General features: G+C 36.7%; 1 protein-coding gene across 4 annotated transcripts in view; it reads right to left on the minus strand.

The window, feature by feature from the left end:
- Nucleotides 1-27,402, minus strand: part of LOC149573136 (GPCR-type G protein COLD1-like) — a 181,395-nt gene that overhangs the window by 36,447 nt on the left and 117,546 nt on the right. For all 4 annotated transcript variants that reach the window (XM_089814319.1, XM_089814317.1, XM_089814316.1 and 1 more), the window contains one exon: nt 26,141-26,233. In XM_089814319.1, coding sequence (XP_089670445.1) covers nt 26,141-26,233 — 93 coding nt within the window. The remainder of the gene's footprint in view (nt 1-26,140; nt 26,234-27,402) is intronic.

Raw genomic sequence — 27,402 nt, forward strand, 5'->3', positions numbered from 1 at the left:
CTATTTACTCTATTTTCTTTCATCAAGGACCTGTTGTTACTCATGTTGTGTAAGAATTTCTTAGGCATGCTAGTGTTTCCGGATTTCTTGAGTAGGGTAGAAACCCTAGGTGAGTGGCCCACCATAGGTGTTGTGTACTGGAAGTAGCGGCAAAGAATCCTATGATTGGAGACCAGAGCCCTATGCAGGCTAGCCCCATTGTGAGTTATTTAACAAGTGATAACATAATAATAAATAGCTTATGGATGGATTCTGGGATTTCTCACTAAACAAGATAATTGTGGAAGTTTTGTTGGAATACTCGGAGTAGGGACACACTATGCATCTTATAGGTCCCTAAGCTCAGGGGATCAATCCCAACACTACTTGACTGTGCCTATCCCCATTGGAGTACTCAGGGAAAAGATGTTCTGCGTGGCAGGACGGTCTTAAGCCTAGAGGGTGGATCCCAACATATAGGAAGGTACGATGACACTCACCTAGAGGTGATTATACCCTTCACTCTTGCCTTTGCCCTTGGTGGTCTTTTGTGATCTTTGGTTCTTCACCTTTGCACCATTTGGTTGTCTTCCTTTTGGGGTTAAGCCTTAATTCTAGCTTAAACCTTATTGGATCATGGTTTTGTCTACTAGCTCAGGGGGTGGTTCCTTAGGGTCCACATGGCTGGGTGGCAAAACTTTGAGGTTTGTACATGGCTCGCTATTCAAGTTCTTTTTATGAGGATGCTTATGATGATGTTATAAAGATGTTCCAAACTATCTGTACTTGATGTATTTTGAAATGATGTAAAAGTGTATATTCAAAAAGGGACTTCTTGATGTACTCAAAGAAAGAAATGTAAAGGGTTGGGTAGATAGGAAAGAAGGATGTTTAATGAGAACTAATGGTTGTTATCTCTCTCTTGGAAATTTATTAATGGCAAATGTTATGGTTATTCTTGGGAAAAGTTGAAAAATATTATGAATCAAATGCTTAATAAGAAATGTGATTTACTTTTATATTACGATTCTTTTTTTATAAGCACTTCATATTTATGAGAATGTAATTGTAATTTGTGATTACTTTTTAGAAGTGGGAATTGCTAGCTAAGGTACTTAAAGGAAATGAATCTGAGAATTGAATTGTTAAGGAACCTGTTGGACATTGTATACATAAAATTAAAATAAAAAATTATTCAAACTTGCTAAATTTAGTCCCAGTTCTGTCGGGTACCCTGACGGGGCATTACAACTCCTTAACTCTCAGTTTGCAGACAACACAACACTTTTAGTGGAGGTAAATGAAGCAAACTTTCATAACATGGTGAATAAATTACAATTTTTTTGCATGGCCTCAAGATCAAAAGTTGCCCCCCATAATTCTACAGTTTTAGGTTGGAATGAATCAGAACCTGCCTGGTCAAAGGAGAAAGGATAGGATTGGGCAGTCCCCAACACTACCATCAGATAGCTTGGTATTCCGTTTGCAGTCATCCCCTCCATTAAGGACATGTGGGCTTGGCTATACATAAAAATGAAAAGCATCCCAAATAGACAACCCATCTGTTGTCTTTGGCCAGAAGGGCTGAAGTTGTGCAGAAAGTTTTAGCCTCACACTCTATTTAGTTTGCCTTCTCTTGGCTGTTCACCTGTTTCAGATTGAAAAACTAGATAGAATTATGAGAGAATTTCTATGGTTAGATGGAAAGGGGAACCAAAAAAGACATGCAGCCACTTGGAAATGATGTTGCATGCCTAAAAATTTAGGAGGTTTGCAAATGAGTAATCTTAAAACTCATGGTATGGCTCTAGACTCAAAATGGATATTCAAATCCATTAATAGCAAGGAACCCTGGAAAGTTCACATTAAAAATGACATTGTTAGATCTGTTTCAAAAAAGGAAAAATGTGGAAGGAATTATCCTTTACAGATATGATTCTAGGTGAATTTGAGATCAAAGTTTTTGGGCCAAATGTTTTTGCCTCGCTTTGGAAGGCATGGACTCGCATGAGAAGATTTTAGTGCTTCAAAGGTGATGTTGATGGCCCCCCTTGCTTCTCTGTTATTGTTAGGTCTCTTTGGTGGGGACTATAGTTAAATGGCAAAACCCTTACCCTTACAAAGTTGCTTTGCTAAACAATGGAATGGTGAAGGCATTTATGTAATTAGAGACATTATGATTGATAATAGGCTAGGGACTTGGGATGAGCTTAGAGTTAAGTTTAATATTCCAGTTACCCACAAAAAAAACATATGCTCTCATCAGTAAAGCAGTGGGTTCTATTTAACAAGCAAATTAGCTACTAGTAATGATATTAATAATATTCTCAAATGTCAGGATGGTACTTTTTTATGGATATCTCAGCTAAGAAGATCTACAACATGATTAAGGATAATGATAATATACTTAAAATCTCTAAATCAGAAATTGAGCCTTGATCGGCCAAACAATAAGTGGAACTTTGTTTTAGATTTTCTGAGGCATTAGCCTAATGAACCTAAAAAGCTATGTTTCAGATGGACTCTCCTTAAAATGCTTGTTGTTGGTAGTATCTTGCTCTCACTTGACATTACTCCCTCTGGTTGTCCTATTTGTCACATTCCTGAGACTATTGAGCATTTTTTTTGGTACAAATTTTCTATTTTGACCAGGGCCACTTTCTTTGGCAGATCTATTACTTGGAATTCCCCTCAACTTTTCTTGGATTGAAATTCTCGCTAGATTTCTGGATTTTTTTATGCTAATCTTAATATCTTTTGGTCTGTCTTTTCAGGTGAAGTTCTTTGGTTTATTTACAAGAAGAGAAATGAAGAAGTTTTTTAAGGGTCCAAAAGAGAACTTACTGGGTTTGCAAAAAATTCACCGACTATACTATCACGTCACAGATCTTTGTTGTCCTGGAAATTCCAAAGAGCAGGTTTATGATATTGCTGCAGGAAGGAGAAATGCTGATATACAAAGCTGACATCCAATCAGCACGCTACTTCCACACCCAAAGTGAAATGCTAGATGAAAAGAAAAGAGATGCCCTTAAACAACTAGTGAAACAGAAGAATATAAACATAGAATAACAAAACAAGGAGATTATGAAAGCACATCATCCTGATGCCCCTAACTGGGAAGCCATTGTAGAGATGCCTCCACTTGAACCACCTGTAAGCACTGATGATGCTGAATGCAGCAATAATGTCATTGGTGCATAGGACTAATTTCTGATAGCGGATGAAGCTTTTTTTTTATACTCTTAAATGATCTATCTTTTGTACATACATATGATAGTTAATTGTACAAGACATGACAATTGCTATTAGGTATAAGTAGAGAGGATTGCTGACACTTCTTTGACAGCATGAGATACTCAGTCGAGTATTAAATTTTAAACAAAGTTTTAAGCATTGTATCAGATACCTCTTCGATATTTAATATTTAAAAAAAACACATTGCTTCTGGTTTTTTTCTATGAATTGTTGAAAATGGAATGAAATAGGAATTCTGAGATTGTCATTTGCTGATGATTTCATTGGTTGATTCTGTAAGTATCTGCATGAGTTGTTTGTTTGAATTTCTAAGAATACTAGTGAGAGAAATTGGGAAAAATATTCACCCATGATATTATAGCGGTATCAGAGCTGACTTTCTTGCCAACCTGCGAAACGTTTTGAGAGACAAATTTACAGAAGGTTTTATCAAAGAGAAATTTTCAGGAAAAAGGAAAAAAGAGGTATTTACAAATCTGAAGCTTCTCCGGATGAAAATAACAGCTAAAATATTGAAGTCTATAGTTTGCCTAAATATTTTATTATGGCCTCAATAATTGGTAAAGACTATGACGGGCAGACGCCAAAGGTTTTTGATGCAGATTTCCAAGGCTTATGTGAGTGAAAATTTTTGAATAAACAAAGGAATTTATTCTTATGATAACCAAAATTATATAAGGGTGAGGAGACCAGCATTTGAGGATATTAATATTAAAAATAAAATATATATCTATCTATCTATCTATATATCATTGAGTAAGAATTCTAAAGTCTGTGGGCCTTGACTTTGTGGAAGGGTTGAAACTAACATTTTGGCAAATAATATAACTCAACGCTCGTGTTCATAAACATATTATATGGTTTCAAAAAATTTAGTTCATTTTGTAGCAAATAATAGTCGGGTTAAATTAAATATTTAACTGAGCAATTTAATAAAGCCATTGTCTGAGGTTGGCGACATCTATATTGGGGCTTGTTTTCATATTCTCATGTGTGGAGAGCAATACTGACTGAAAGCTTTGTATTGGCGGGTGATTAATTGTTTGTTGAAACTTTATAGTCAGGCCAAAGATTAATTCATATTGTCTTTGTTATCTACAGTGAACAAATACATTGTCGGGCTCAAGTCATACATTGGGAAAGAATTGCAAAGGACATCTACAGCTACAAATGCAGTTTACCGGAATTGTTGGCTACAATTAGAAACAACAGATGATAGAAGATGGTCATATGGTCAATCTTAAATGGCTACCATTTATTAATGTAACAGCTTGCAGTGAAATGCCTTCAGCATATCAGTAGCAAGTAAAGAACAAAAACTTTGTCATCACCACTTGAATACTATTAAGCATTGGGTATAAGTTTTACCAAGACATTTGTGGATTAAGGCTATAGTTGGGAAAAAAAATTGCGAAGATTCATGTTGTTGTGGGAATGACTAGAGCCAACACCGTTCAGGGATAATCGCCATATGTTACTCTATTGATTCTCGGAAGGGGTGTTACTGTCGTCATCATCAGGTTGGCCAAATTGTGAGACTGCTTTATAGCAAATTATGGAAAATTAACGGAGAAAACCCAGCAAGAGTCGAACTTTGTGATTCTTTGCAAATCTTTCTCTATGTTAGACAGTGTTTCTTGGGTGAAGTCATTTTGGAATTCCCATGCATCTTAAAATTGTCATTGTGCTTAAATAATAACAGTTCAATGATGTCCATCAAGACTGGAAGTGAGTGCAAAATAATACTAAGACTTCAAGAGTTGTCATTGGTGCACTTTCTCAATATGGAGTTTCCATATTTTAGCATCAGTATTGTCTCTACTAAATCTTGCGTGTTGTAGGTAGTTTTGATTTGCAGAATACAAATCATTCCTTTTCATACTATTTTATAAATGTCAAATTATTCAGATAAGTTTGCACGCTTGTCATGTCCCCTTGTCCGCAATAGTGTTATGGCGCCAAGTTAATCTATCTCCACATCTGGATAGATTAACGATACTAACTATCAGAATGCCTACCAGTCACATCAGAGATTTTTCTTAAGTATTCCAATTATTATATTAATGCGTGTGGATAAAGTTACTTTATGTTATAAAGTCATTTACTTTATAAAGTGACTTAAGTGACTACAGGACAAAAATGATGTTTTATCCCACATCCCTTATTTCAATGTTTTTCCCTCACTTTGAGGTTATAAAAAAGGAACTTGCATTGGGATTTACACACACAAGGAATATGTGCAATCAATATATTGACGCACTCTGGTTGCTTTAATGTGACTAGTCTGAAAGCTCTGAGCACGAAATCCCTCGAGTTTAGTTTTTTCCAAGGAAGATCGGACGTCACACCAGAATAGAAATCACAGTTGGACAATTGGAGGTATGTGCAATCAAAATACCTAGCTTTATTTGTTTGAGCATGTTTTCTGATCTCCATTTTTTGGAAGGTTTTATCTTGGCCATAAGGCATAATGTTCAGAGTAGGGAGTGAATGAGTCTTTTTCGAAGTATCACTGTGGCAGCTGGAAGATGTTACCGATAGGAGGAAACACGGCATTCAGGTCTCCCACTACGTTGTAAACATATGTCCTCACGAGTTTGTTGTTATCGGCAACATAAAGTGCCAGTAGGGAAGTCATCACGTCTGGACAGTGTTGGGGCTCATTTTGGAAACCACTGATTGTTCCAGGAAGCACGGGAAGCAGCATTACCAGTATGCAAGGCGTAGCACTCCACATTCGGCAAGAAGATCACGGCAGCTAGCCTTCATCCAATGACAAGGTCTCACGGCCAAAACGGGTTGGATATGTTTGGACGTGACTATCCTTCACAGGTTTTCTAGTTCCCCATTCTTCAGTCAAGGTGGCCGATGTGAGCAGCATAAGTTAATCAGAGGGAGCTCGGCATTGGTCACATGGTATTCGGGTGTAGACAAATGTCCCTCAATCGATATCAAATAAGTACGGGTCTGTCATTCTTTGCTTCTACACATTGATAACATTGTTATTTGTACTCTAATTACAGTGGATGTTCATTGATTTAATATCATATATTGTTAAAATTATTGAATATTAAGTTCAATCTGAAACTTTTTGATGAAATTTGGAAATGATATTGGTTAAATTCATCATCTCCTAGTATAGTAATTAATAAACAGTGGTTTAGGTTGTTCAGAAAGGTATTGTTCTAGAGAAAAATAGAGGTTGTTGGATGACTATTTGACAAATTACCAATTACAAATCAGAACTCTCTGATTAGGATTAACCAAGAACATACAGTCGTATCAAAGCCACAAGACCTGCCATCTTGTGGGACATAACAGATATTTTGCAAACCAATTTTTATCCAAAATGACAGCCAGGAATGAGTAAAAGACAACATAAATTCAGTCACCTACAGCCAAAACAAGTAGATTCTTCAAATCATATTGAGATTGAAGATAGTTTTACATTGGATGAGGAAATAACATTTGGAACAAAAACAAACTGATATTACTCAATAGGTTGATCATTTGGCATAGGCTGAACCAGAAAACAACGTTCAAATGGCATATAATGAAAGTGAACAAGATAGGGAAGTTCGGGAAACGTTGCAGGCTATTAGAGATGGACAGAACAAAATTGCTAATACTATTCAGCAATTAGCAAGTACTATGCAGCAGTTGGTCCCGGTCCATAGAACAGCTCCAAGCCATCACAGTGGAGGCGATAGTATAGCTGGATCTCCCCGAGCAGCTAGAGCTCCCACACATAACACTGATAGGCCCTTAATGCCAATTTTTAATGTAGAAGAAGCAGTACCACCAGCAACTCCAAATTTATTACCGGACAATGTTATGGCAATGTTTAATGAGTGGGATTTGTTTCTGGATCCAATTAAGCAAAATCTGACCTTTGTCCAGTATTTAAATCAAAAAAGAGAGACTGATGGACAGCAGCAGGATAGAAGACCAAGGGCACCTAACAGGGACTTAAAACATGCTATGAACAAATTAACTCTCCCCACCTTCGATAGCAGCAGTCAGACATCAGCTAGAGCTTGGATTCACAAGCTTGATACCTATTTGACACTTAAACCCATGGCTGAAGCGGAAGCCATCAGATTTACAACAATGCACCTTGAGGGAGTTGTGTATGATTGGTGGCATCATGGATTAGTCACCCAAGATCATGGTCTCATAACTTCATATGAAATTTTTAGCTCCAAGCTGATTACTTGCTTTGACAGGAAAGATATTGAAATTTATTATAGGGATTTGACTCAACTACATCAGAGTGGGTCTTTGGATAAGTTCATTGATGAGTTTCAGCGTATATCAGTTATGGTGCCAGATATGTCAGAATAGCGCAAGGTGATGTTATTCACAAAGGGGTTACAAGACAGATTTAGGAGTTTGGTTAAGGTACTTAAACCAAACACCCTAGATGACGCGATTAAGACCGCTCATGATTTGGATTCACCTTCATTGCTATTGCAACCTCCAAAGAAACCCTATAGAGGCCCTACATCAAGTCAAGGAAACAAAAGCCAGCAAAAACCAAATCTGCTCCGATTGGATTTTGAGACTCGTAATGAACTCCGAAGGAAGAAATTGTGCTTCACCTGCAAGGAACCTTGGACCCCCAATCACAGGTGCCTTGGTAAAGGCAAGATTCACTATGCTAAGGTTCTTTCTAAGGATGAGGGAGAGCAACAAGAAAGGTGATGATGTTGAGGACAACGACGAGGAAGAAGTCGAGGAGCAACCCCTTAAAGAAAAAAAGGTCACTACGGAACAACCTCCTATTATAGCCACTCTTTCTAGTGATCCAACATGTCATCCTTGCAAAGTGAAGGTTGTGGTTAGGGGACAACACATTGTATGTCTTTTGGATACAAGAGCATCCCATAATTTCATTAGCACACAGAGGGTATCTAAGAGAGGTTTGCAGACAGCTGACATACCCGAGTTTGAGGTGAAGGTAGCTAGTGGTGAGATTTTGAGATGCACAAAGAAAGTAGCCAACCTTCGAATAGAGTTTAACGATTATCTTTTAGAGATTGATTTCTACGTTGTTGATTTGGATGGGTTGGATGCAATTCTGGGTAGACAATGGTTGAGGACTCTCCGCAAGTACACTTTTGATCCCGAGACCATGCAATTGGAATTCTCACAAGGTGATCGTTTAGTAGTCCTAAAGGCCATACCAGATAGTACGCTCAGATTTATAACAGCTCACAGGATGGAAGCCATTTTGAGGCATGATGATATAGAATGGGCGACACAGTGCTTCATCTCTTCCAAGGAGACACAAGATACAGGACAGCAATACCATTGTGACATTCAATCGGTCTAGACAAGCACAGGAGGGTGTTTGAGGATATACCTCCAGGAATTCCACCAGATAGAGGGTTTGAGCATATCATTGAGCTAGAGGAGGGTGCCAAACCCATCATTACCACTCCTTATCGTCACCCCAAGCACTACAAGGAGAAAATAGAGAAGACGATCAAGGAACTTCTAGATATGAGACATATCAGACCCAGCTTTAGCCCCTTTGCCTCTTCAGTGGTGTTGGTTAAGAAGAAGGACAACAACCGTCAAATGTGTATAGATTACCACGCCCTGAACAAGAGGACCATCAAGAACGAGTATTTGATTCCCCGCACTGATGAGTTACTGGATGAGCTTCATGGGGCTATTTATTTCTTGAAGATAGATCTTCGATCAGTATACCACCAGATACGAATTTGAGAGGGGGATGTGCATAAGACAGCTTTCAGATGCCACTACGGACAATACGAGTTCTTGGTGATGCCATTTGGGTTCACCAACGCACCAGCCACTTTCCAGTCATGCATGAACCAAATTTTCAAAAAATAGCTAAGGAAGAGTGTGTTGGTTTTCTTTGATGACATATTAATCTTTAGCAGGACTTGGGAAGAACATTTGTAGCACTTGGATGAGATCCTTAGTCTCAAGGAGGAACATTTTTTATTCGCAAAAGAGGCTAAGTGCGACTTTGGGCTAACCGAGATTCTCTATTTGGGTCATGTGATTGGTGCTGAGGGGGTTAAAGCGCATCAGGAAAAGATACAGACAATCTTGGATTGTCCACCACCAAGAGATGTATCCGAGTTGCGGGATTTCCTTGGTCTTTGTTCCTATTACTGGCAATTCGCCAAAGGTTTTTCCTAGGTAGCAACACCCCTTACCGATCTAACACAGAAAGGGGCATTTAGGTGGACAGAGGATTCAGAAGCAGCCTTTGATAAACTAAAACAGGTGATGAGTACATGTCCAATGCTAGCACTTCTTGATTTTTCTAGACCCTTTGTTTTGGAGTGTGATGCTTTGGGAAGCAAAATAGGGGTAGTATTGATGCAGGATTGTCATCCCATAGCTTTTGAGAGCAAGAAACTTAGGGGCAGCGAATTACTATATTCTACTTATGATAAGGAGACGCTAGCCATAATGCATGCCTTAGCAAAATTTAGGCAGTACTTGGTGGGAAGTAAATTTACAATGAAGACCGATCATAACAGCTTACGCTACTTCCTGGAACAGAAGGAATTGAATGAAAGATAGCAGAAATGGGTCAGCAAGATCCAAGCTTATGATTTTGACATTGAGTATGTCAAGGGGAAAAATAATATAGTTGTTGATGCTCTTTCCCAAAGACCCCCAGTGCTAGAGTGCTACACCATTTCCGAGATTTCAGCAAATTGGAGGTCCCAACTGTTAGTGGAGTATTCTAAAAGTGCTCACCCATGTCAGATTATGGATGGTATACTTCAGGATGAGCGATACAAGGTAATGAATGATATTATATATTACAAAAATAGAATCTACCTAGTACCCAAATCTAAACTAAAGGGGGAGACTATGTACACCATACACGATGCACCATTAGTAGGGCACCCAAGATTTTTCAAAGCCTACAGGAAAATTAGGGAGAGATTCTCTTGGAAGGGGCTAAAGGACGATGTATTGCAACATGTTAGAGAGTGCCAGACTTGTCAGCAAAACAAGTGTGAACAGGGCTTTCTTGCAGGTTTACTTCAGCCTCTCCCTATTCCAGCTTAGAGGTGGGAGAGTATCTCCATGGATTTTATCACAGGGCTGCCTAGGGTCCAAGGCAGAGACTGCATTTTTGTGGTGGTCGACAAACTGACTAAGTTCGTGCACTCCTTCGCAATTGCCGCAGATTCGTCAGCCTCTCAGGTGGCTAAGTTGTTCTTTCGAGAGGTTTTTCGTTGTTTACCGCATAGGTTAATTAAGAAATGCACACAAATAATGAACACGAACAGCAAAACTCTTTAGATTATTCGCATATGCCAAAACATTACATTATGCTAGATAAGATAAGATCCATCATGATTTACAATGATCCCAGACGGGATATAAATATTATCCGCCAAACCTTCCCGAAGGAGTCCGTCGGCCACAAACATTATGTCCGCTACAAACTATTTACCTGTCGACTACAGAATATAGAAACACCAACGACAATCACCCCGTCGGCTACAGAAACATCGACGACAATCATCCCGTCGGCTATAGAAACACCGACGACAATCACTCTGTCGGCTACAGAAACACCGACGACAATCCAGTCAGCTGACATAGTTTCTACCAACGACATTCGTCTCCATGGATTACCTAGGACCATTGTCAGTAATAGGAACAGTAGGTTTCTCGACACCTTTTGGCACAAGATTTTTAGATTGACAGGGACAAAGTTAACCCCCAACACTAGCTATCACCCGCAGACAGATGGTCGGATCGAAATAGTGAATAAATGGGTGGAAGGGTACTTGAGGAATTACATTGCAGGTCAACAGAGAGCATGGGTTAAGTGGATGTATTTGGGGGAGTATTGCTATAACTCCACTTATCATATGTCTATTTGGATGACTCCTTGCTCCACCCTTTATGATTACGAGCCTCTCTCTTTTATTGATTTAGCCTTACAGGACAGCAGAGCGCCATTGGCCAAAGATTCGATTTTGGATCAGCAGAACATCCTCAGAGCCCTCAGGGATAATATTCAGCAAACACAGAACCAGCAGAAGTTATATGCTGATCGGCATCGTACTGAGCAGAGTTTTGAGCTGGGTGACAGGGTTTTTCTTTGTCTACAGCCATATAGATAGAGCTCCTTGAAGAAAAGTGGATCAGAGAAACTTAAGCCTAGATTTTATGGACCTTACTGCATCACCAGGAGGGTGGGAGAGGTTGCTTATGAGTTGGATTTGCCAGGTTACAGCCGAATCCACAACGTATTTCATGTCTCATGCCTCAAGAAGGTCATTGGTCAGCAGATTGTGCCTTCAGAGAGTTTTGCCCCCGCTTGATGAGGTGGGTAAACTTATTTTGGTGTCAGAAGAGGTAATTGAAACCAGGAAAAGGAAGCTGCGTAACAGGACTGTTAGAGAATATCTAGTTTGTTGGAAAGACTTACCTTATGAGGACGCCATCTAGGAAGTTGAGTCTATTCTGCAGCACCCAGCATTGAGATTGCTTGAAGGCAAGCAATCTCGGGAAGGGAGGATTGTCATGTCCCCTTCTCTGCACTAGTGTTATGGTGCCAGGTTAATCTATCTCCACATCCGGATAGATTAACGATACTATCAGGATGCCTACCAGTCACATCAAATATTTTTCTTAAGTATTCCAGTTATTACATTAATGTGTGTGGATAAAGTTACTTTATGTTATAAAGTCATTTACTTTATAAAGCGACTTAAGTGACTACAAGACAAAAATGTTTATTTATCCCACATCCCTTATTTCAATGTTTTTCCCTCACTTCAAGGTTATAAAAAAGGACCTTGCATTGGGATTTACACACACAAGGTACATATGAAATCAATATATTGATGCACTCTGGTTGCTTTAATGTGACCGGTCTAAAAGCTCTGAGGATGAAATCCCTCGAGTCTAGTTTTTTCCAAGGAAGATTAGACGTCACCCCAATCTTTTGTCTTTGAAGTAATGCACCATACAAGCAGAAATCGACAAGTTGAATAGAAATCACAGTTGGACAGTTGGAGGTATGTGCAGTCGAAATATGTGGCTTTATTTGTTTGAGCACATTTTCTAATCTCCATTTTTTGGAAGGTTTTATCTTGGCCGTAAGGTAGAATGTTCAGAGTAGAGAGTGAATGAGTCTTTTTCGAAGTATCATCATGGCAACTGGAAGATGTTACCAATAGGAGGAAACACAGCATTCAAGTCTCCCACTACGTTGTGAATGTCTATCCTCATGGGTTTGCTATTATCGGCAACATAAAGTGCCAGTAGGGAAGTCATCACATCTAGAACGTGTTGGGGCTCATTTTGGAAACCGGTGGTTGTTCCAAAAAGCACGGGAAGTAGCATAACCAGTAAGCAAGGCATAGCACTCCACATTCGGCAAGAAGATCACGATAGCTAGCCTCCATCCAATGACAGGGCCTCATGGCCAAAACTGGTTGGATATGTTTGGACGTAACTATCCTTCACGGGTTTGCTAATTCCCCATTCTTCAGTCAAGGCGGCCGATGGGAGCAACATAAGTTAATCAGAGGGAGCTCGGCATTGATCACATGGTATTCGGGTGTAGATAAATGTCCCTCAATCGATATCAAATAAGTACGGCTCTATCATTCTTTTCTTTTGCACACTAATAACATTGTTATTTGTACTCTGATTACAGTGGATGTTCATTGATTTAATATCATATACTGTTGAAATCATTGAATATTAAGTTCAATCTGAAACTTTTTGATGAAATCTAGAAATGATATTGGTTAAATTTATCAACTCCCAGTATAGGAATTAATAAACAATGGTTTAGGCTATTTAGAAAGGTATTGTTCTGGAGAAAAATAGAGCTTGTTGGATAATTGTTTGACCAATTACCAGTTACAGATCAGAACTCTCTGATTAGGATTAACCAAGAATACTACAAAGTTGTTCAACATACTGTTGCAAACTCTGAGAAATTGTAGCTTGGAATCTTACAGTGCTTAGAGACACAAAATCTAGCAATTTGGTTTGATTTCAGTAGTTCTAACAAGTCATTCAGGAGGAGACACGTATTGCTACACTAGAGTTTGTAGATAAACACCAGCGAACGAGCTATAAAAATACAACTTTGAAGAAATCTGAGTGTGAAATCCTAAATTTTGTGGTCAAGATCTACTTGTTTACCATAAAGGGTAAACGGATACTTATCGCATTCAGTAGATTAAGATGTAACACAAAACAGATTCTTTATTCATATACGCAATATGCACTCCAAGTACAACGCTTACAATGATAATGATTATGATGTCCCAATAGTCCCTTTCGGACGGTGTACATATACTTTCCTAAAGGGGCGACTCAACCGTCACACACCCTTTTCAGATACAATTCTACCGGTCGGCTACAATATAGAATTTACTGACAACATCATCCCCCCAAAAAAGTAAGGTCATCTCCAAACGGCAAAATAGAGACGACCCCTACAAAAATTCAAACTATTTTAAAAAACAAATGTTTGCATCAAGTTTTTAGACAACTAAGAAGAGGGATGCATCCCTTGTGTAGTAGACGTTCGTGCTCTAAGCTCATCCTGCTCTGCTCGAAGCTAATACACTTGCCCTGTTCGTACTTTCAAATCTACATCACCCTCCACCACTCCGGTCTATCAATGTAAACCCTAAGGACTGGGCAAAATAGATCGCCACCACCTCAAAAAGCGCAGTGACTAACTGGGGTTAGACTGTGGTTAATTGTTAAAAACATGTATAGTGGTGAGTATTCCTGCCTGTCATGCGGGTGACCTGGGTTCGTTTCTCGGCAACGGTGCCAAATGTTTACCATACAAGGTAAAAGGATACTTATCGCATTCAGTAGATTAAGATGTAACACAAAACAGATACTTTATTCATATATGCAATATGCACTCCAAGTACAATGCTTACAATGATAATGATTATGATGTCCTGATAGTCCCTTTCGGACAGTGTACATATACTTTTCCGAAGGCGTGATTCAACTATCACGCATCGTTTTGGATACAATTCTACCCGTCGGCTACAATATAGAATTTACCGACAACACTACTGGTATACATCGTGAACCTAGTCAATTATGGAGTGTTGTGAATATGAACAATCAGTTGGAATTATCATGCACATCTCAATATGCGAATGAAGTAATAATGCTGATCATTTTAAAGTTTGATTTGTCACAGAATCTGAACTGGAGAAAACATTAAAGAGATACTTGTGATACGACATAGTTATCTGAATAAGCATTGTGAGTGCAGTTGATATCTAGAAGTACTGTATTAATCACACAGAATTCAGGTTCTCGAGCTCTTACCCAATACTATGAGATTGATTTCTTTTATATAAAACAAATTACAGTTTGTACTGGAAACTTAATTTGTAAAGGAATGAACCAGTTCATGTCCTTGTTTTTTAATTTCTATGAGAGAAGCTAGATTGGGTCATCTAATAAGCCTGAGTTCTGAAGCAGCAAACAATTTTTACAATACTTATACAAATTGGTTGATGAATTTCCCATGAGATAAGCTGGCAGAATAAGAGCAGAACAAATGCAATCTTCAATGCATCAGTTTGGGTGGAAGCAAACACAGAGGGAAGAAGATGGAAAATCTGAAACACAAGCTATTCTCCGAAGAATTTAACAAGACTTTTAATGGTATACAACTTAGAGACCTGCAGAAGGAAAAGAAATAGGGAATAGACTATATAATCGGGTTGCAATTGAAGTCCATGGACTACCATGATGGTCTCCTTTCAAAATTGGAAGAGTTGATTCATGTTTAACCAAAGTCGATCAGTCTGATTGAAGACTATTAAATTGTGCCTTACAGCCTTCCATGGTTGCCTCAGTGCAATATGGATTAATAAAACATCCGAGAGAGAATGTGAGACTAAAAATTTCCTCTTGCCTTAGCAAGATTATCAAAATAACAACATTGGTCACACCTTACAATGACAGCATAACAAAAGAGGTATTACAACTAATCGTGGACATGTAAGGCCCCTTCCCTAGTACCTTATTATAAATCTTAATATCATGAATATGGTTAATCTAGGAGGAATTAAGGAGATGAGATGTTGTGTTCTGTCTTTTGTGAATGTTAGATTGTTACCGCACGCCTTATGATAGATCGATGGTAAGAAGGTCTTGGAATCTCAGTATGCCTTGATTTATAATGAACCTGAAATCTTACTGAGACTGATGTATATTGTAGTCATGGTTGTGCTAAGTATCATGTTCAAATTTCATTAGGTTGATAAGCTAAGACCCTATGGAATGATCGAACACATATGGATGCAACTTTATGACAGGGTAGAATTAGATTATGTTGTGATGCGAAATGATAATTTGATTATGATGATTATGATTTAATGTGATATGCAGATAAATATTAATTTTTGATGATTTATGATATGCGGATTTTGATATTTTAACATTTTGAATGATTTATTTGAAATGATTAGGAAAGGAAATTTAATTGAATTATGTTAATATGGATTACGTAACATTTGAAATTATATGCATATATATTTTATATGACCTCCTTGGACTACTGATGCTCGAGTTTAATGTGCAAGAAGTGGAACCATGAAAATTTTAGGGAAAACAAGATCCAAACCTATGTGAATACAGTTTAAACAAGGCGAATCTTTGGAAGATTCAAAAGCCTCGTAGTGATATATTTTATTTCGTAATGTAAGTTTGTTTGTGTGTGAAAATTTTAAATCATAAAGATGCATTAGGAACATGTCGTGGTGACGTGGAATGTGCTTTTATGTGTCACTAGACACTTGTGGATTTGAAGTGCAATGACATGTCATCTAGGGTTTTGGTTATGGTGGCATTTTACCCTAAGACTAATTACCTTGCTAATGATTAACTAAACCCACTTGATAAGGGTAGGATAGGTCACAATCAAAGGAAATTCGAATTTAGATTTGACTAGGGTTTTGAGGGGTCATTAGGTGGTTCCAAAGTGAATTTTATGTGAAAATGAGCTACCCATATGATAGTATAACATGTTAGGGACCTAATTTTGACCATGATAGTGACTAGACAGCCTAGGGTGGCCTTTACCCATGCATTCTTCCACCAATTTGAAAATGGAGTTGTCACATGTGTTCTCTCCCATGTTTTCACTAAGTCAAATATAGAAAATTTAGAAGGAGACAAGTTTGTAAGAGGGAGTGGCTTAGTGTCTTTGCTAAAATAGTTAGTGAGAAGGCCTTATTAGAGAGTCTTGGACAAACTAGTGGGGTGTTCACCCACTCTCTAAGTTTAGAGACAGTTAGGTTTTGGAGGGAGATTAAGGGAGCTCTACAACAACTATCATTGCCTTAGCTTGGACCAAGGTTGGTGTTTTCAAAACCATGTTCTTCCTTTTAGCATTGCATAATGAATCTGCAAGCATGGAGTGTTGTTAAGGGATCTTGTATTGCTATTGTGAATCTTGGTATTGTGTTGTGGTGGTGTCATTGTGCATTGTGTTTCATGAAATTTGCTTGATTTTCTTTCTTGAATCTCCTTGTTTTCATTTGAATGTCAAGTGTTGTTTTTGGTGTGAGGGCTTCACTCACCCTTTGGGAAGGGAAGAGAAGTCCAGGGTGAAGGGCTTAGTTGGGCTTGAAATATAGTTGAGAACCTTGGAGTATGGGCTCCATTGTATGCCATATTCATTCATATCTTGCTTTGGGGGTGATAAGGGAAATGATGGTGTAGAAAGGAAGATTATGGAGTATGGGTACTCAAGGATGCTATAGTTAATGGTAGTATGTTGGAGGATATTTGTGAAAGCCCCGAAAGGGTATGGAATTTGTTGATTTGTGAAAGCCCCGAAAGGGCATGAAAATTATTTATTGCAACTATGTTATGATATGGTAAGTCTCATTTTTGAAAACATACCTTCACCCTATGTTCAAGGTTTCAAAGGTGAATCAATGTGCAAGCCTTGGGAGGGATTGTTTTGTGTTATGTGATATGTTTTCATGTACTGTCAAGTGAGGTGTCTGTACCCCATTTGGACTTGTTTCCCCCGCTCGGTGGGTGGCTTCAAAGAAGCCTAGGATGGGAGGTGAGCCTCCATGGTTCCTAGTTTGTGTGTGTATGCAGGTTTTGTGAAGATGGATTCCTTGAAGATATTAGGGTTTCACCCTTGACAATGTTGAAAAATCAAGTGTGCAAAAAGAGACCAATGTTCCATGTCATCTCAAATGTATTGTGATATCAAGTCTCCATTGTTATTTCATTGTGATGTAAAAGAGATTTGTTTATTATTGTATATTGTTGAAATTGTGTAAGGAAGCGTTGAGAAATTGTATATAGTTACTTGCAAGGAAATAATCATTGTAAGTTTCACATTGTGTAATTTTATGTAATATGGAGAAATTAAGTAATGAGATTCTTTTATGTTGGTCTATAAATCAATTGTTGGAAAAATTTCATGTGTTGTTGTAGATCCTTATTGATATGGTTGGCTCAATTTGAAAACATAGGTGATTGAAAAGTAAGATCATATATCATATTTTAGATACAATGAAAAGAAAGTATTATATTTGATAGTTTATTGCATATGCATGGAGAATGATTCATTTGTTTTCAAGTTCAATTAGATCCTTAGAGGTGATAGATGCTTTAGTAATAACAAACTTGCAAAGTAAAATCAGTAGGGTAGTCAAATAAGAACATTGGCAACTCAACAATATATGATCACCTAAAAAAATGAAAGAGGAATGTATTAAACTTAGGGATAAAACTTCCTGTAGCTTCACTTTTGTTCTCTGGAAATTGTATGAAGGTGAGAAAATAAGTGGGAGTCTATTACAGGCTAATATTTTATTCAGAAGGGATATACTTGGAACCTTGTGTATGAAATGTTGATAAGACAATGTGTGTGCTAGGAGATAAGAACTCAAAAAATAATAATAAACACCTAACTCATAAGTAATTATGAGTGAAGACTCTTTTGAATCCCATGACAATTGGACACAATATAAAAAGAAATTTCATGTCAAAGTCAGGGACCTAAACATTCCCCCCAAACACCTAGACAAAAAGGAGAGTGCCATATAATCATTGCCATATAAAAATAATAATAATAAGGCTAAAACAAAGAAAAAGAAATAAACAAACCTTGTTAATATTAAGATAGGCAGCATGTTTGGAATGGGGACAAACCCAACAAAGTTAAAGACTTAACATTAATACAACCAAGGAGACGTAGGCACTAGGTTTTAAGAAGGGTCAAAAAACCCAAAAATAAAGAAAACTTTTTAAAAACTGCATATCACCTTGTGATTTGACTTGAGCGCTTTGTGGATGTCTTAACCCTTCCTATCCCATGTCAAGGACCGCCACCCTAGAAAACTTTACACCTCACAAAGCTATGAAAACATAGATGTAAGGGACTTTCCAAATTCTGACATAAGTCAGAACTCTTTGTTGACATAAAGCACCTCCATCCTCCAAGGAAATGCGCCTAGGAGAAAGATGGGGCACCTTGGGAAAAGTGGGAATAAGCTTAGGATCAGACGGGTCTTTAGATAACCAATGCATGGGCTAAGGAAGGTGTTAGGCCAGCCCATGGAAAGTAGTATTAAGGGTTTGGGGAATGGAAAAGATTTAAGTGGGATGGAAAAGGTGAAGTCCTAGGTGGAATAAAAAGGTAGGTGTCAAGTTGGGACAAGTGGTAGGAAACGTTAGGAGTTGGTTGAAGTAATAGATTTCCTTGCTGTTATAAAAGAAAAAGGTGTTAGTGGGTAGTTAGTTGGAGGTTAATTGGGGTTAGTAGATGTTAGAAAGTCAGTAGGATAAAGTTAGTGAGGTATAGTTAGTGAGGTAATTTAGTATTAAATGGATAATTAGTGTGTTAATAAGATTTTATTTTATTACCTTAACTAATGAGGAGAATAGTAATTGGTAATTAGTAATATTAGATTTATTTTATTTTATTTGGATAGTGATAAAATTGATATGACTAATTTAATTAGTATAATTTTCCTTGTGTTATTAGGATGCTTAATGAAATGGTATTGGTAAGCTTTTAAATGTAACAAGAAATTAGTTGTTGGAAATAATATATTTGTATAGTCGCATTGTAGAGTTTAGTATGGTCAAACGATTGGGGTGCAACAGAATTATAGTTTATGTAAATTGTTATAACTATTAATGATCACTAACAAACATATAAGAAATAAAATATCTAGTGTTACAATGGGATATATGATGTTATGAATAGAGGAACATCCTAAATGCGAACACATAGATATACTTTTCGAACTAGTTACAATGGAAGTGGAGATAGAAGTGAATCAGTACTAAGATTGTCATGCACTACACAATATACATCGAAGTCTTCATACCTACTTCTATTAACTTTTCCATATGTAATTTCGATGGGTAGACATTTCGACACTAAGTAATAATATAAGCAACCCTTATATTGCTTAGTTAAACGTATTTGGTTTACATATATACCCGTATAAACACTATTAGAAGTTTAATATCATCAAGCCCTCAAGTATGGAGATGTGGTTGATATAGGGTTCTATTAATTCAGCTCCATCAATACACATATTTGTTCATAATCTTGACCTAGGATTGATTGTACTCAGTGCTATCCATTATTTCGTACACAATAATAATGATCCATATGTACTTATTTGACAAGTATATCTAAGATCCTTGTATGTATATATATAGGTTGCGAACCCCAAAACTATTTTTAGCTAAAGCATTATAGATGAACCTATCCCCTTATCCTTCCATTAACTAGTGATTAAACCAATGTGACATATGATTTGGATCCACATAGACGTAAGAAGGGTGCATTATTTTCGCAAGTGATATATTCATCTAAGTTCATCGATGCAAGCCTTGACAACATGTGCCTTAGTAAGTGTGGCAATCAATTAGGAAAAGAATATATGTATACCTTGGTAGTAAGAAGTAAATCGTGATTTGAGCCATGTTGGAATTTAACTCTCTATTTGTCAAGTCGATCAATCATAAATAGAGTACTCAAGGAGTAATGTTCCTCGTTCTAATCCAACCAAAGGGAGTTCCCATGATTAAGAGAATGACCCTTAGGACACTTAGGGATTGTAACAGTTTGTGGGAAAACCTTGTGTCAAGGTGCCCCAAACACATAACTAGATGATAACCAAACCGTAATTTGTAAATTGTCAAGGTGTCAATAAAACTTGGTTTTATATATTACAACAGATAAATAATATTAATAATGATAATCATAATAATAATAATAAGAATAATAATTTTTAAAAATAAAAAATAAATAAATAATAAGAGAAAAAAAAAATTGGTTGTGTTTTTGCCTTGTTAAATTTAGGGCATGACAGGACAGCCTATGTGGGCTACATGATATCAAGGGCCCTACCTTTGGTAAGAAGGTAAATATTTCAGAACTTATAGCAAAAACCAGATTTTTTATCCTCATATTGGATATCGGTTGTGAAGAAATTATAATACAATTGTTTCAATGTTTCTTGAGAGAATTTAGGAAGCATCATCCACACCATGTGAAAGCTTGCATAAAAAGAGTCATGTTTTTAATTCTGGATGAGAAGGATCACATATGAAAACAAATACAATCAGATTTTCTGTCATCTTGGAGAGAGAAATATAAAACATCACACACGGCTTGTAAGCTCATGGAGGAATTAATTGAGCATTAAATTAAAAGGTTTCAGGATCACATTGTGGACAGTGAGCTGATATCTATGGGCATACAGATTGTGGAGTCTCCAAGAAAGAGCAAGAACGAAATGAGGAAAGAGTAGATCTGTTTTTTTTACCAAGTGTACTTGGTCACTTGGTCACATTTGTGAGGACAACAAGGAAGAAGAGTCAGCCCAAGAAATTCAGATCAACATTGACAAAGTTGAGTCCTACAGTTCAGCTCCAACAAAATGATACTCAAGCTTGCAAGAAGATGGAATCAGCTATGGTTGATGGCAAGGGATATACAAGTCTCTTATTTGGTGACGTGGAGGTTGTCATTAACAAGTATTTTGATGTCCCCGAGGAAGAAAATGAATCCTCCTATGACGATGAACCATTTGAAAATCATGACATAATAGAAGGTTAGGCCATGTATTTTGAGATGAAGAAAATTCTGAAATTAGTGCAGGAGATAACAAAATTACTTTCGAGGCTGTTCAAAATTGTAAATATGAGCTAGATCATGAGGATGACACTAAAGAGGGACTAATTTGAATGACAAATCAGAAGTTTTTTCCCTAAATGAGGAGTTTGGAGCATACAACTTGGAGAATAAGCTGAAAGTCACAGATGGTATGAACATTGCAGTCTTGGTACATTTTGAAAATACCCATAAAGATTGAAGAAACCTTGTGGGAAGTTCAAATTTAGGAAAAGAATAAACAGATAATGAGTGGAATCAACAGCGCATACCTTCACATTCTTAGAAATGCAGTGAAAAGAATGAAATCAGATTATTTGAAGCTGCTCAAAGATAGAAATGTAGCCAATAAACATGCAGAAGAAAAAGGCAAGGTGATTGAGCTAAGTCACAAGATTCGAGTTTGAATTCGAGTTCGACAACTATGAAGTTAGAATGAAATTCGACAAGTAAAAAAAATTGAAAAACATTCAACATTAAATTCGCCTTGTAATTTTAAAAAAAATATAAGTATATACTTATTATTATTATATGTTTATGAGTTTCACGCAAAGAAATTTTCAATTCAAAACTACAAAACAATTATAATATTTGATATGTAAAAAATTTACAATTTTGAAATTAACAAAATATAAAAATATAAAATTTGTATTATAACATATAAAATTACATAACATAAATTAATAAAACAATAAAATAAATTGAAATGTCCATCAAACAAATGAAAATATTTTAATTGTATTAATATTATATATATAATGACAATAATATAAAGTAAATATTCAAACTTAAAAAATAAAATGAAACTCTTATTAAAATTAACTGAAACCTAAAAACACAAAACTAAAATATTATAACTATTAAAATAATAAAGCCCAGTCGGTGGCCGTTGGCTGAACGTGACCCGAACAAAGGTAGAAGGTTGCAGAGACGAGTTACGAAAAATAAGAGTCAAGGGAGAGTCAAGGGTTGCAGAGTCTACGAGAGTTGAGAATTGTAGGGACGACGGGGTGTTGCAGATGTAACACAGTGCAGAATCCGCACAATAATTTGTGATTCGAAGACAAAAACAAAGTAGAGTCTGTGATTTTGGTGGACAATTAAACACAGATGAAAAGTTGTCGCCAGTGCTAAGAAAAATGCAGATGCCCTAGCCATTGATGCACAGAAAGCATTTGTGCATTCTCAGCATGCAGATTGGTTTCATTTATAATAAAAAATTGATCGAACACTCTAAAACATGGGCTGATAAATTATTATTTCTGCAAAACAACACCTTTTTAGCTTTTTGTACGAATTTTAGCTGAACATTTATGTTTTTTTTTTTTGTTTTTTATGGATTCACTGAATTTCGAATCTAAAGCCAAAAATTCGGCAAACCCTGTGACTTAGCCTATAATTGAATATGACACACTCCTTATAAAAAAATCAGAATTCTATGACAGCCACTCACAAGGATGATGGTCATGATCCTAAGACCAAAGAAATCATAAAAATTGTAGAATGGATCATACCCTTGGTGAGAATGAAGGTGGACATAGTATCTACCATAGTGACGAGAATCGCAGCGATTCACGTGATTTGATTCAAGCCAAACGGTTTTTTTTCAATCGGTGAATAGAATCAGCAAAAAAGGGTTTATGAAAAAAGTTACTAAATTTCAAGGGTTTTTTAAATTTGCCGATTCGTGTCCGATTAGCAAAATTCAATTCAGCCTTGTCGATTCCGATTCTTGTTACTTTGGTATCTAAACTTCACCTTATCTTTATGAGACACTCTATGCAGAAGTAGGCCTAAAGGACCAGCAAAAGGTTAACTATAAGAATTTTGTAATGTCCCCGACTTTGGTAGGACTACGCAGTTGATGGAGTTAGCTCATCATAGAGACCCTCGTGAGCTTAGAGTGTTTTGGGGGTCCCAGTTGTGGACTTACTTATTTTAGTAGGTCTATTTTTGGCAGTTGTTATTTTTGGCAGTGCAATGGGTGGCTTCGATAGTTGGTCATCACCTGCAATAAACATGGTTATTAATTTTTATGAGCTCTTATTTATTTATTTATTATTAAGTTGCATTATTATAATAATGTTTATATTATTATAATAATGACTTTAGTAGCAACATTGGATAGCTTGATGAGTTGAGTTTTGTTCTTTTTGGAGATGTTCTTGACATTTTGGGGGTGAGCTATCTATTCATATGGCTGCCACAGGAAGATGGAAGAATGATAAACATCTATTTCTACTCTTAGGATCGGATAGATTGATTTGGGATCCACAAGTTGACAAGATGAGGACTATGATGAGTTTCTACACAATTTGAGTCTTGGAGCAGTTATGAATAGAGTAGCGTAGCATATGGATGTAGCAGTGTTTTTCAAGTTGACTTGGGATCCAAGGATCCTAGGGATGGATGAATTGCACTTGGGACTCCTTGCTTCACAATATGATAGCTCAGTTGTTTCAAATTGGGTTGCATAGCTATTGGAAATTTTATCTAGGATTAGGGTATAATTGTAGGATTCATGATTGCTTGAGGACAAACAATCTCAAGGAGGGAGGACTATAATGTCCCCTTTTTGGGACATTAGAAAATTTAAAGCCACTGAAATATTAAAAATTGTTTATGGGTGCTTAGTGCAGATTTATAAAATGGTCAATTTAATATAAGGAGGTTTTTTAACTGACAAAAAAGACAAGAAGACAAGGAGATAGGTAGGGGAAGCTGAAGAGAGATGGCATTGGACATGAAAAGAAGAGTTGGTTTCATTTGAGCATGCTTGGATATTGGTTTGGATTCAGAATTCTTCTGTTGAAGAATTGGAAGGTCAACTTTAGCCATCTTTGAGGACGGAAACCCTCTAGCTGGAAGACGGTGTATCAAAACCCATTGTCCGTGGACATAACACATCAAAGGTTTCACTTGTGCTTTAACTTTATGTCTCTTCTCCTATCTGACTAACACTTATGTGTTTACAATTGGAGCTAATTAGTATTCTACCATAGTTACACCACCCTGGGGGACGGGGGGACGGCGAAACGAGGGGACAAGTTTCCGGGACGGGGGGACAGAGGGGCCTTAATTTGGGGACGGCGGGGGGACGGTGGAGGGACGGCGGCAGGGGACAAGAGCGGTGTATATATCTATGCATATGGTATTTAAAAATGTTAGTTATGAAAATATGTATTGCAATATAGGATGTAAAGATGTAAAAGAGTGAATACTTGAAACATTGCATTGAATTGGAACATCGAACATTAAACATAAATAGTCGAATTTGCAAATAGTGAATAGCAGGATGTCCCCCATCCTCGGTGGAGGTGGTGGAATCTAGTGGCATCGCTGGGGACGGGGAGACGGAGTCCCCAAGTCTCCGGTGCGTTGAAGTCTCCGAGACGTCGGGCAAAAAGGGGGGGGACGCGTCCCCGTGTTACTATGTATTCTACTGAAAGTTTGATTGTAGCATTCATTTGGGAAAATATCATATTACTTCTGGTTATATTGTATGAACTGCTGAAAATGGAATGACATAAGAATTCTGAGATTGTCATTTGCTGGTGATTTCACTGGTTAATTCTGTAAGTATTTACATGAGTTGTTTGTTTGAATTTATGAGACTACTTGTGAGAGAAATTGGGAAAAATATCCACCCAGGGTATTACACTCTTCTTCCACTCCCCTGGAACAAAGAGAATCCTACAAACATCTCCTCTTTTAAGGGAGACATCTTGGAAATGTCGCCAAAAAAGTGGTGCTGGTTGTGGAGTGGCCAGAAAATGTTTCCCCAAGGACACCACATCCCAGAGAGTTTGACCCTGGAAAAGCTGGATATTTTAAGGAGATGCCTCCACTTAGAATGCTAATTTTATATTTATATTTTATTAAAATTAAATTTTATTCTTGTTGGTTATTTTTAATTATGTATTCAAGTAATAAACTCTATCATATTACATAATCCTATATATAATATTATGAAATTACATATTTATATTATATAGTAGAATACATAAACCCTAACTATTAACTTAGCACAGGAGTTGCACCCCACAAAGTGGTGTTCTCTAATAAGATTTAGGGAGAAAAACATTAAAGCATACATCTAAAAAAATAACGAACAAAAAATCTGAAACTAACAAATTATAATTAATATTAAGCATTCAATTTTTTCATATTTTTAGAATTAGGTAGTTTTTTGTTTTTATATTCTTACTATTTATCCTGGCAATAAATTATTCTCCAAATTGTAAGAATTGGTAGTAATATCTTTGTTGCAACTTGAGCAAGCCTGATGACGAAGCCATGTGTACTTCAGAAAATAGATGATTTCAACTCAAGATGGAGATAGGATTGCACACCTTGCTGACAAATATATTATGTAAATAGAAAAACCATCCCCTTGTCCACTAACACAAGCAAGATCTTGTACATCAATCTTCTGTATCACTTAATGATTACCTTAAAAACTTGATCTGGTCATTCTATTTAAAAGAATTGACTGTTCCCTTATATTTAAAACACAAAAATATCTGGAGTCCTTGTCTTTTTACAAGCTGTGCAGAAATATTGTTTGGAAAAATTTATTGATCCGGCAGCATTCCACCTTGCTAGAGGTGATGTTCCACTTGAAACTATAATAAGCATTAAAATAGCAAAAAAATCATAACAGTAAAACACCATTGGAAGAGATTTATGATAAAATAGTTCTTCAAAACATAAAGGTCATACCTTCACCATCTTGTACACACAATAAACAGAGCATACATAGCCTAAGAGGTTCTTCACGTGTCCTCTCCAAGTTCGAGAATATGCTGCTGCTTCCTAATTTTAAAGAAAAAAGAAAGAAATGTTCAGATTTAACCTGGCAAATTGATCATGGAAGCAAAAGTTAAGCTAAAGTCAAAGCTTTTGAATCCAGGTTCTTGCAAATCAATACCAACAATTAAGAAAATTGGTTCCTAAAGGTATATAATGTTTTTCCACCAGGCACATGTATTCCATGCAAAACTAATTTTAGAAAATATGTGCATGGTAAGAAAGTGAACAAAATCTCATGCTTTTGCCTCATGAAATTCATTGTGGATGCATTTTACGTTTCTGTCATATATTTTTGCATTTTTGTAATTTAGTAATTTACAATCAAGCATATGTTCACTAGAAATGCTGAAGTCAAGTGATGATTTACTTAATCTCTCATAAATGAAGATTAGATGAAGAAACTTGCTAATATATTATATACCTTACATCAAAGCCCTCAACAACAGAGTTATCATTTACAAATAATCCTCACGTCATCTGTTTTTCCACTATTAAATTGAAGAGAATACCTTTTCAAGACAATGATGGTTGCCTTTCCATAGTCAATTAGTAAAGTCTTTTTAGAAGGAGAAGTCAAGTAGTGATAGGTCTATAATCAAACCATATATTAACATTATGTATGTAGCCAGTTACAGTCAATGTCATTTTTTTATTAAAGGATATCAATTTTTGGGTCTATGCTGACAAGAAATGGCATCATCCGTTATGTCATTTACTGTGCATCTATCTTCTGGTCTCTTATCAAACAGCTTCCATAATACATTTTTGATGTAACAGTAAATTGTGGAGAGGCCTTGCAGTTCACTTTAATCATTAAAACAGAAAAATATTAGAATATTTTATTACTATAAAAAAGCCATGTGCTTATGGAATATAAGCTATCCACAGTCCAACAAATAAACATGTAAAATTATATGTTACCATGTACTGTTGTTTAGCCCTCTATCCCCGTATGGATACAGTGCAACCTTGCTAAAACAACATTATTGGTGGGGTATGGTAATGGCCCTTTACAATAAAACTGCTGATTACAATAGTCCTAGGTATGAAAAGGCACAAACCACCTTATTGGTGAATAAGAAAGCTCTATTAGAAGCATCATTAAGAACAAAGATGGATGGAAAGATTGTAAAAACAGACCACTGATCAATGTCAAAGCAATATCCTCTAAA

Source organism: Cupressus sempervirens, chromosome 2, assembly GCF_028749045.1.
Source record: "Cupressus sempervirens isolate cs-2001-9-10 chromosome 2, ASM2874904v1, whole genome shotgun sequence".
NCBI classification, from domain to species: Eukaryota; Viridiplantae; Streptophyta; class Pinopsida; order Cupressales; family Cupressaceae; genus Cupressus; species Cupressus sempervirens.